General features: G+C 34.5%; 1 protein-coding gene across 4 annotated transcripts in view; it reads right to left on the bottom strand.

Annotated features, from left to right (window-relative positions):
* The window catches only part of Ten-a (Teneurin-a transmembrane protein), a 1628256-nt gene that overhangs the window by 231676 nt on the left and 1383823 nt on the right, over positions 1-12757 (bottom strand). For all 4 annotated transcript variants that reach the window (XM_074139868.1, XM_074139867.1, XM_074139869.1 and 1 more), the window contains one exon: positions 10062-10267. In XM_074139868.1, the coding sequence (XP_073995969.1) occupies positions 10062-10267 (206 nt within the window). The remainder of the gene's footprint in view (positions 1-10061; positions 10268-12757) is intronic.

Below are 12757 nucleotides of genomic sequence, written 5' to 3'. Positions count from 1 at the left end.
ACAAGTACCAGTTTTAAGTAGCCAATTTAAAATTGTCAGCAACAGTGCGCTGTTAAGGCTATTAATTATGTACATATTTCGCAACATTTTGAGAAAAAAAAAGAAAGAATAGAAAAAACCCTCAGAAAGCACGGTTTCATGCTGTGAAACTCACTCCTCTTTGTGAAGAGAATTGCAATATAGATCAAAGTAGCTTTAAAAGGGCCAATCTCCTCTTTAACCACTGCTGCCTCCTCTTCTAAGCCTTCCATCAACTGGAGCAAGCTAAAAATAATTACTTTTGTGTCGAACATTCCCTTTTTTGTATGGTTTCAACGTGATTATTAACCTGCTACCATTTTTTTTTTTGCAGCAGCAGCAGCAACAGCCCTTCTGTAATGTTCCCTTTCGACGACCTTTCAATATAAATCCTAAAAAGATTTAATTATTACTTACAACCTACGCAATATTATTTTTTGTTACCAAAAAAAATGTAAAAAAAGCTAATACATTTTCATATTCAAAGGATTACTTTAAACATTGTCAACTGACTTTTCGTTTCAAATTTGTAACTTAATGATCAATTACAAATGATCAGGGAAGTTGGGTCTTCTAATCCTTTTTCATATTGCAAATAAGAGCAACTGATTGTTGGTATAAAGTAGCATGTACCCCAAAATACCAGTTAATGCCAGTCATGAGGGTAAACTCAGATTTCAATCCAAGTACATTGTTAAGTGTTATTCTTTTGCTTGTTTTTAATCTCGTAAGTTTCATACTTTTTTTTCTCAAAATCTATCAGATCTAGGTTGTTGCAAAAAAATTACAGTTATAAAGGAGGATTTGCCCTATATTTTAAAGAAAATTTGGGAATTTTATCTTTTATTAAAAAAGATAAAAAAAATTGTCAAAGTTGGGTGCTTTTCAACGTTACGCTTTTTTTTCTTGCAATTTTTGGCGATCAACCCTTAGGTTGTTAAGTGTCCTATCGGACAGTTTTAATGCTAGATGTTTGTATTCAACATACTTAAGGAAACCTTATATCTTTTAAGCCAGTGGTTCCCACCGGTCGGTCGCTGAAGAAATCGTTTTTGGTCAAAGGCAAATTAAGGGGGCGCTGAGGACTAGCTGACGCTCCCCTAGGGAATGGAAGGAGCCAAAGCATTGGCCGTGCATAGGTTTATGACAAGATTGCCAGCATTGGGAAGCACTTAAAGCAAGGTTTTACAAATAGATTTCAGGTTGTCCTCAACATGGTCATTCCCAGATTGGGTCCTAGAACCTTCCTCAAACCTACATACAGCAAAATTATCACTGCAGGAGGAGTTGGTAGAACTGTCAACAAACGAAGAGTTAAAATTGAAATTAAAAAAATGGATCTCAAGAATTTTGGCTACAAAGGCAAAGTCCAGTACTACATCCGGCCGCATGGGCTACAATCAGAAAGATTTTTCATTGCATTCCCATCGTCAAATTTAGCCGAAACAGTATTTAGCGTAGTCTTCAATCTACTAACAAACCTAAGAAACAGATTTCCAATAGTGGAACGCGGTGACTTAAGATGGCAGATGACAAAAATGGCACCAAATATCGAAAAATTAGTGTCATTACTCCAGACTCAGCCCTCGCACTAATAATATTACATCTATTTTTTTAGTAATATATATTTCTTAATCGAATTTTGAGCAATAACCAATATTGTTAATATCTTTAATAAAATCATTTTCAAAATCTTTCTTGTTTTTCACCCAAGACCCGAGCGCTATCGAATCATTCTTTGAAAAAGTTGACTACGTCCCAATAATGTTGGGAACGTATGGGCTACAGTTAGATTATTCAAGAAAGGGAGCTGGTAAGTTTATTTTCTTCCGAAAAGGGGGCGGTAGACCAAAATGGTTGGGAATTACTGTTTTAAGCTTCCACAGACTGAACTAATATCGTTATGCAATGGTCCAGAATGGGGAAAAAAATTATACAAATATCATCAATCTATTATTAAACACTGAAGACTTTAAGTGGAATAATTTAAATATTAATTTTTTAAAATGTTACTTCAAACCAGAAATAATTTTCTTGTTATTTACCAGACAAGATGGAGAATTTTGTTTGTATTTAATATTACTGTTGTTTATTTTTTTGGCCAAAATTCATTCATTTCTGTTTAAAAATAAATAAATAAAATATGTATATACAGGGTGATCCATTTAAAACGCACCAATCGCTAATAACTTTTTAGGAATTTCAAAAAAACACACGAAGTAAACTATATGTTTTTTTTTGGTCTAGTTTTCAAATTTTCCACCCCCGATGCTGCATCGGCGGAGTTACGGGAAAAAACCCGAATGGGGTTTCATAAGGACCACTGGTTTTGACAATGATTATGAAAACTACATAAAAAAATTGTGAAAAATGACATTAACCTTGTTTCGATATCCTAAATATCTGTCGAAATATTTAAGATCAAAGTTATAATTTTGTATCATATTCGTGATCGGTTTTCAATATAAATTATCCACCAGAAATTCACGTTTTGGGAGGTCCTCTCACTGCAAAAAATATTATTTGTGACGCAAAGAACAAACATTATAATAATTGATGATTTTAAAACATGTAGTGTATTGTAATGGTTGTGGGTGAGTCAGGATAAATTTGTTTTTCTGCAATCATGTCGGAAAGTTCTCATTACTCAATTAAAATCAGATGTGTAATGCCCAACTTCCCACACTAGTGGGGAAAAATTCCCATTAGTGTCACTTTCCGCACTAGTGTGTGGAAATTTTTTTTTGTACTTCCTTGATATAAGAAGTTTTGTTATTAACATAAATAATATTTTCTGTAAAACTTTAATAAGCTTATTTAACGTAACTAAATAATTAAAAAACGAATATTAAAAAATAAAATAAAAATTGAAAGGAATATAGAAATAAAAATAATACTTTAATAAATAATTAGATATTTTTAATTATAACAGTTAAAAAGGTTATAGTGTTACCTTATAGAAATTTAAAATGGATTCTAGTGATTCCTGTTTAGAAAACACTCCTCCATCAATAAAAGAAACAGCAGAAAATGTAATAAGTAATGTAAATACGTAAGTAATGTAAATAATTGTAATATAACAATAAATGTTTATAATAAATAAATTACTTTTTGTAGACTGTAAAAATGAAATTTTTAATTTTTTTAGTTAATAAATCTAATGGTTGCAGAAAAAATATAATATTTAACTCGAATGTAAAGTATTTTCCTCACACTCGGCAATTTGCACTTGCACTCGCCTCGCTTCGCTCGCTCGAGCGTGCAAACCCTGCCTCGCGTGAGGAAAAGTACTACTTTCCACACTTGTTAAATAGATAACTATTTATCATCAAATAAAAGCAACCATCACATCATGATAATGTACCATGTATGCAAGACTTGTATGATACCCTGATCAGGTTTTTGGTCGTAACTCCACTAAAAATGAAGATACAGCATCGGGGGTGGAAAATTTGACAAATAGACCAAAAAAAACATAGTTTACTTCGTGGGTTTTTTCGAAATTCCGCATTCCTAAAAAGTTATTAGCGATTGGTGCGTTTTAAATGGATCACCCTTTATAATGGAACTCTGCAGATGAACCAAGGGTTCAGCCATTGTGTTGATTATAAAAAAAAAGAAAATGTAATTCATGTTTCGTATACATTTTTTTAATAAACACATTATTATTAGTTTAGGAAAGCAGTTTTCATTAAAAGGCAATCCGCCATGTTAACTTTTTCACTTCACAACATGGTGAAGATTTACTTCTCCTGACGCACATCTAAGCAGGTTTTTGACTTTTCCTTTGTGATGTAATATTGGAAATTCGATTATCATGACAGTTTTCCGATTTCCCGAACTATTCTCATAATTTCCGAGCGTTAAATTGCAAGAAAAAAAGAAAAAATATTAAAAATTAAAGAACTCTAAAGTTCAAAACCAGTGCTTAGAGAGTTTCATTTTTTTGTTTCAACGTTAATTGCAACCATATAATGATGTTTAATATTAAAATTTTTATAATACTCGTAATAACAGAAATACAAAAGGTGTAATTTTATTCGTTGCTTAAGAGCAATTTTTATGTATGGTTATTTATTGATGGATATACACATACATAAACATGTGTGTGTATCTCTTGTTTAGGATATTTTCCTCTAATCCTGATTACAAAACCAGTTCATGTATTATTCCTGTCGTATGAAGGGGATGTAGATCTGCGGGAAAATGTAGCAGCTATGTAGGGGTCGTGGAGTTGAGAGCATTATCCGGCCTATGCTCTGGATGCATTATTGATTCACTCACTAATGGAGAGACAGAGAGAGAGATGGCAAGAAAGAGAGTGTGACGTAAGGATTAGTGCATGCTTGTACATGTTCGTTTAGCCACTGCCTTGCAAAAACTTATAATCTTTTTCGCTATAAAATAAGGTTATTTTGCAAATTTAACTTTGAAAAAGAAGAAAAAAAGAGATCAGATAAAGATGTGCGATGAATAGTAACTCGTTTGAAAAGATCAATTTTAGGCAAAGAAAAAGCTTCCTATATTTTAGGCTGCATATTTGTGGTAATTTTAAACATTTTATTTAATATTGGATGAACAAAAATCAGTAATACCTGTCAATAATGGAATCTTATACCTGCCAAATAATCTACTGATTAAAATCATTATAAAAATAATCAAAAAGTGAAGGACTGAAAGGTTATCAAAGCGGGAGATTACAAAAATGGATTTAATGGACACGATATGCAAGTTTGCCAATTTATATACAGTCGAACCTCTCAATAACGGACACTGACAAGTGTCGGACAAGTTTCATAATGAAAAAATATGTGCTTTTTTTCCCCAAACATCTATTTAAAAATTGTTTATTATTAATAGATTTAAAAACGTGCATAATTGCATAATTATTTAGCTATACGATATGCATCAAGTTTTTCTTAATTATCCAAAAAATTTATCAAAAAACTACATATTATTGACTTAATTAATAATTTTTATAATAATCATTACATTTATTCATAAAAATAATAATTTATACCTTTCGGCAAGTTGACGATGGCTCGATTTGGTTTTTGCAAAATCTCCCAACACATTTATTTTCTCTTCTAGAGTTAACCACTTTCGTTTGAGAGACATATCGGAAAAAATAATATTTTTCGTCCAAAGTTATATTGAAAACTGATTAAAATGGTACAAGATGTATGAGCTTATATAGGAAACTTTAGGAAAAACCAGAAAAGAAAAACAAAAACTTGAGAGGGGATAATTATTTTGATCACCGCGTCAAACGAACTTTTAATAATAAGGTGGTCGTTGGTGGCAGGTGAAACATATAATCCGTTCCCCAAAATCAATGCCCGCGGTCGCTATGTAGAGTGTCCGTTAGACGGAGGTTCTTTTATATAGAAAGTGTATAGGGGTAAAACGGGGAAATTCAAAAACTGTCCCGTAAATGGAGGTGGTCGCTATGTAGACAGTGACCGTTAGACGGAGGTTCTTTTATATAGAAAGTGTATAGGGGTAAAACGGGGAAATCCAAAAACTGTCCTAAATGGAGGTGGTCGCTAGTGAGAGTGTCCGTTAGACGGAGGTTCTTTTATATAGAAAGTGTATAGGGGTAAAACGGGGAAATTCAAAAACTGTCCCGTAAATGGAGGTGGTCGCTATGTAGACAGTGACCGTTAGACGGAGGTTCTTTTATATATAAAGTGTATAGGGGTAAAACGGGGAAATCCAAAAACTGTCCTAAATGGAGGTGGTCGCTAGTGAGAGTGTCCGTTAGACGGAGGTTCTTTTATATAGAAAGTGTATAGGGGTAAAACGGGGAAATCCAAAAACTGCCCGTAAATGGAGGTGGTCGCTAGTGAGAGTGTCCGTTAGACGGAGGTTCTTTTATATAGAAAGTGTATAGGGGTAAAACGGGGAAATCCAAAAACTGTCCTTAAATGGAGGTGGTCGCTAGTGAGAGTGTCCGTTAGACGGAGGTTCTTTTATATAGAAAGTGTATAGGGGTAAAACGGGGAAATCCAAAAACTGTCCTTAAATGGAGGTGGTCGCTAGTGAGAGTGTCCGTTAGACGGAGGTTCTTTTATATAGAAAGTGTATAGGGGTAAAACGGGGAAATCCAAAAACTGTCCTTAAATGGAGGTGGTCGCTAGTGAGAGTGTCCGTTAGACGGAGGTTCTTTTATATAGAAAGTGTATAGGGGTAAAACGGGGAAATCCAAAAACTGTCCTTAAATGAAGGTGGTCGCTAGTGAGAGTGTCCGTTAGACGGAGGTTCTTTTATATAGAAAGTGTATAGGGGTAAAACGGGGAAATCCAAAAACTGCCCGTAAATGGAGGTGGTCGCTAGTGAGAGTGTCCGTTAGACGGAGGTTCTTTTATATAGAAAGTGTATAGGGGTAAAACGGGGAAATCCAAAAACTGCCCGTAAATGGAGGTGGTCGCTAGTGAGAGTGTCCGTAAGACGGAGGTTCTTTTATATAGAAAGTGTATAGGGGTAAAACGGGGAAATCCAAAAACTGTCCCGTAAATGGAGGTGGTCGCTAGTGAGAGTGTCCGTTAGACGGAGGTTCTTTTATATAGAAAGTGTATAGGGGTAAAACGGGGAAATTCAAAAACTGTCCCGTAAATGGAGGTGGTCGCTAGTGAGAGTGTCCGTTAGACGGAGGTTCTTTTATATAGAAAGTGTATAGGGGTAAAACGGGGAAATCCAAAAACTGTCCTTAAATGGAGGTGGTCGCTAGTGAGAGTGTCCGTTAGACGGAGGTTCTTTTATATAGAAAGTGTATAGGGGTAAAACGGGGAAATCCAAAAACTGCCCGTAAATGGAGGTGGTCGCTAGTGAGAGTGTCCGTTAGACGGAGGTTCTTTTATATAGAAAGTGTATAGGGGTAAAACGGGGAAATCCAAAAACTGCCCGTAAATGGAGGTGGTCGCTAGTGAGAGTGTCCGTTAGACGGAGGTTCTTTTATATAGAAAGTGTATAGGGGTAAAACGGGGAAATCCAAAAACTGTCCTTAAATGGAGGTGGTCGCTAGTGAGAGTGTCCGTTAGACGGAGGTTCTTTTATATAGAAAGTGTATAGGGGTAAAACGGGGAAATCCAAAAACTGGCCCGTAAATGGAGGTGGTCGCTATGTAGACAGTAACCGTTAGACGGAGGTTCTTTTATATAGAAAGTGTATAGGGGTAAAACGGGGAAATCCAAAAACTGCCCGTAAATGGAGGTGGTCGCTAGTGAGAGTGTCCGTTAGACGGAGGTTCTTTTATATAGAAAGTGTATAGGGGTAAAACGGGGAAATCCAAAAACTGCCCGTAAATAGAGGTGGTCACTAGTGAGAGTGTCCTTTATGTGAGGCTCGACTGTAATGCCTGGTTACTTAATAAAATTCAAAAACATGCCTGAAATGCTATTCAGTTACTTAATAAAAATTAAAACATAAAGATGGTTTATATTTAGTATTTTTTAAATATAATAGCTAGGCTCTATAGCCAATATTTCAGATTTGGAATTTTTTAGCAAAAAGCTATTTTAAGATTTAAATTTTTGTTCGTGAAAAAAAGAAGAGGAATCAACAATATTTTTTAATAAGGGAATCTGGATTTTTTAAAAAAATTTAGTCGATTAAATATTTATAACAGATGCAAACTGAAATAAAGCATTAACATTTAATCCAGAATTGAAAATGGAAGTAATTTTGTTAAAATTTAAAAACAAGGGTTAGAAAGAAGCATTAAAATGGGGGAAAGTCCTAAATTCATAAATAAATGCCCAAAACTCCCAAACCTCATAATTTCAATTCACTACGTTAAATAATAATAAATAAATACACGGTAAGTATTCATTTATTCAATAATAAGTACCTTTAAAATAATAACCAAAAATTTTTCCGCTGTTTTAGTTATCCTTAATATTTCTAAAAGTAATTTTAAGTTGTATTTTTAATTTAAAAAATTGTAATAATTCATTGAAAAAAACTAATATTTGTTAAACTTAATAAATTACAATATCTGTGCGAATGAGGCACTAAACTTGAGGTTACTTCACAGTGTGCTGTTGTAAAGAAAAGAGACTCGCTTGCAAGTAGCCAAAATACTATAAATATAATTGGTAACCATATACCATTAAACTGTAAATAATTTCCAGTTCTTAATATACTACGAAGTACAAAATTGATTTAATTAAAACAGATTGTTGTAATGTTGCAAGTATAATTAATGCAAATTTGGCGAATTAATTTCTCTAAGAGCTGTATAATTCATTCAACTCTTTAGGTACATTAATTTTAGAAGGTATCTTTTTAAATAAAATTCACGGTAAATATAACCAAAAAGAAAGAATTCTGAAGTAAAGTAATCGCTTATTTCTGTAGGCGTGGCTTAAATTAACAATTTGGTGACGTAGGCGGTGGCAGAAGTAAACACAGACACTATTACCATTTGTTTTAACCAATAGACCAGGATTCCACCTGGGGATCATCTACTTACAAATCTACCCTTCATAAACCCTACACTAACACCTGTCTTTCCCTTGTTAATTATACGTATCGTAATCCTTTCGCCGTTTGTTTGGATACTCGTTCAAGAAAAACCAAATCCATCACCGTACCGGGGAGACTTTGCTTTCTAGCCAAATTCATTTTGCAAAGTTCAGAATTTGAAAATATCTATCCTGCAGAATAATTGGATAATTAACTTGAGTATACGAGGTGTGGCTATTAAATAACGAGACTATTGCTGTAAAACATTTTATTTTAAATTTATACATATTTAGTTATTATCACCTTCAATATACACCCCTCCCCTATCCCTACAACGCTCCATGCGAATTTACCATTGTTCGAAACAGTGCTGGAAGTCTTTTTCTGTGAGCTCCTGCATGACGCGTGTCGCTCTTTCTTTCACAGCTTCAACCGACTAAAATCGTGTTCTCCTTTTAATGCAGATTTTACTTTGGGGAACAGATAAAAGTCACATGGGGCCCCAAATCAGGCGAATAAGGCGGATGGCCTAAAACTGGGATGTTGTACTTGGCTACTGGAAACGTCTTGACAGACAATGCAGTGTGAGTCGGCGCGTTGTCTTGATGGAGAACCCGTGACTTGGTCTTCCACAAATCGGGTCGTTTTTTTTCCTTACTCTTTCACGGAGTTGAGCAAGCACCTCACGGTAGTAATGTTGATTAATTATAAACGGATATTTTCATCCGTTTTAGTCGTGGAAGGGCGGACCCGGGTGGTCATCATCTCCAACGTCTTTTCCGCCATCTTGGAAACGCTTGAACCACTCAAAAAACTTGCGCACATGATAAACATTCATCGCCATAAACTTCTTTTAATAAGAGATAAGTTTCCGTAGCGGTTTTACCCAGTTTTGATGTGAAATTTCACGACAATTCGTTGCTCTACTATATGAGTAGTATCATGTTTTCGGCAAAACGAAACTTAACACCTCTTACACAAACGACGGTTCCGGTCAGACAGATTTCTCTACAAACACGTGAGACGCTGGCAATCGAAAGAGAAGGCCTTACGCTGCTTTACGTTCTTTTGTAGCAGCATCAGTCTCGTTATTTAATAGCCACACCTCGTACTTTACAGCAAAACTTTGCTGAGACCTATATGAGTTACCTAAGCTCTAGAAGAGTGGTTTACCGCTTTGCATTCCCATCTTTACCAAATCGAAATCCTCATACAATCCAAAATTCTTCGGAAAATAATACCTAACATAATGTTCTGTCCATTTCTTTCTATGTGCAATATAAACAAATTCGGCTAACAATGATTGTAGAATCCTTAACTTATTATCATAATACTCTTGTACAATAGCTTTCAACGTTGATCTTAACCAAAACACGAATAGCCTCGTGAACATCATCCTAAACTGCTAGGTTAACTTCATGAAATGTCAGCTATGTCATTTTACTACAGAATCATCACCTTTTCTCGGTTTACATTTTAAAAAATAAATAAAGAAGTGTTAAAACAAGCTAGTTAGTTCCATTTGAGTTCAAAATGGCGCTACAATTAATTTTGAATTGAAATAAGCAGTTACTTACCGACGAAGTAGGCCAACATTGCAGTGAGCGCTACGGATAATAGAATAAGGCCGATAGCCGAGCATTTCCACGTACAAGAATGGCGACATCTCTTGTCAATATTGAACCTGGATGGTGAATAGGGTGAATAATGTGGTGGCGGAGGAGCTGTTGTTCTTGGTGCCGGAAATACCGGCATCACTACCGGCGTTGGACCACTTCCTAACCTGCAACAGATGATATATACATTCTCAAAGAGGAATATTTAAATAATGACGTTGGTTTATTTTAGTTAAATTAATTTTTATCCATTTTATCTACGATTCAAAATGGTTCTTAATAAAAGGGCAAAGAATATAGTCAAACTTTGGATTTAGTAAAGCTAAAAACAAAATCCTTAATTGCCAAAGAAGAAGGATACTGCATATCCAACATTATGTTGGGTCTGTTGCTAATTGTCTCAATAATGTTCCGTTCATTGACGAAAATTGAAGTCAAACTGCTTTAAAATTGAATCCTAGGTCCTCTTCTTTACTCCTTATATACAGCAAACATCCAAATACCATCCTTGCGCTGATGATACTGCAATCCTGTCTTCTCTTATCGTTGCAAGGGCTCTTCAAATGCATATCAATCATTTACAGAACTGGCTTATCAAATGGCGAATCAAAACTAACGTTACGAAGTTCAAAATATATATAGTATTTACTCTTAGACGGAAAATCCTACCTCCCATCATCTTGAACCAAACTCCTGTAATAACTGTGCACAAAGTACGCTACCTTGGACTGTACCTAGACAAACGGCTGACATGAATCCCCCATACTAGACTGAAAAGGCAAGAAACTAACCAACGCTACAAACTTCTCGCCAGACTACTTGACAAACGATCTTAACTCAACCTACATATCAAAAGACTCTTATACCTGTTGTTACTGCGACCTATTTGGTCATACGGCGTCGAAGTATTGGGGATCGACTAAGCCAGCGTTTCCCAACCTTTTTGGTTCGTGTACCGCTTGGTAGTACATCATGCTAAATTGTACCACTTCGTAGAAATGATTGTATTTCGTGAAATTTGTTATTCCGAGGGTGTTATTTTATTATTATTATCTTTATTTGTATAGAGGATACAATGTATCTGTTATAAATGAGTTCATGTCCACTTTATAAACTTTGTAAGATCTTAGTTTTATAACTTTTTTAAATAATTAAAAATTGCGTACATATTTTTCACTTCAAAATTATTAATTAATTTACAAAGTTCTTCTTTAGGATTATTATATTTGTTTATACGGAGTGGGATTCTAAAACTTTCTTAGACTGGGCAGCTGATAAACAATTAATGTTTCCGGCTCATTCTTATTACACATTAAACAATGATCTTTTGGTTTGATTGTATACATGACATTATTGATTTTGAATTTAATAAACATAAGGGGCCACCCAACCTTATTTCAGAAAGAATTCTTATAACTTGAAAAAGAAATGAATTTATCTAAATATTGTTGACCAACATTTTGTAATAAATTTTGAGAATTCCAAAATATATTAAACATAATGTTATTTAGTTTATTTAAATCAGTTAAGTGCAAATGTTCCCTGTTTTATTATAGAAATATTAGGTTTGTGATATAAGCATTCTAATGAGCCTAAATCTTCTAAATTCATTTCTTGTAAGCATTCAACTACCTGTAAGTACCAATTAAATTTAATGTTGCTTGGATAGGAGCTTACTCATTACAATCAGTCTCTTTAAGCAGATACCAGCAACTCGCGTACCACCATACCACAAGGTTTTGAAACGCTGTTCTAAGAGATCAAGCGAGAATCCAGCTTCAATTCATTTTAGCACTCTTCAAGCAAAGGATGACTTCGTTTAAATGCGGCTAATGTTTGCTTATATTTTTCCAAGCCGCTATAGTTCAAATCATAGCTCCATGTAGCCTCATATTTTGATGAAAAAAGAACATTATAAATGGTGCTTAATTTGAAAATATTGTATTATTTGCAAAAAAAAAAGATAGATGTGGATAATGGGAAATTGGAAGGAACAAATTTGGTGTAATTATTATTATTTTGGAATTATGAACCATATTTTCCGAAGATATTTCTTTAAGTGTTGGGGAAACAGCGAGCCTTAAGGTTGATCATTGAAGGCATAGAAAAAGACTTATGACACTCCACCCGGGTAAGGTAGGTGGTACAGTAGAAAGACTATTCATAAAGATAAATGACTAAAAAAGACCATAAATAACAAATAACCAAACCTCCTCTCGCTATGCTTAGAACATTACTCATGTTAACACAATAGAGGACTCTGCTGACTCGAAATGGAGGCGGCGGAAGGCCCCCGTATTTTTAGTGGAGCTAGAAAGGTGATTTTCTTTACTCGATTATGCGATAAAAGTTTTAATGAATTTACATTTCGGAGGATATATTTTATTTTTGTTTAAAAAGTGGCCCCCTCTCTAATTTTTACTTTATATAGAACCTTTAGGGTCTTTTTTAAAGGTTATTTTATGTCTTTTAAAATCAACAATGTTTAAGGTTTAAGATTAGGGTAAGGCTGCTCAAGTACCCTTTTCTTTCCTTTATTTATTTGCACAACTGCAGTATATTTCTGCAATAAGTGAAGCTGATACAACATGATACATAGAATCAAATACACGAATAGCAGGGGAGAATTCAACCAGTGGTGAAACTCCTAAAGAAAG

This window comes from Rhodnius prolixus, unplaced genomic scaffold (genome assembly GCF_049639745.1).
Source record: "Rhodnius prolixus isolate KJV_2025 unplaced genomic scaffold, Rpr scaffold_6, whole genome shotgun sequence".
Lineage (NCBI taxonomy): Eukaryota > Metazoa > Arthropoda > Insecta > Hemiptera > Reduviidae > Rhodnius > Rhodnius prolixus.
Note: the sequence above shows the minus strand (reverse complement) of the source record. Positions and strands in the feature narration are given on the sequence as shown.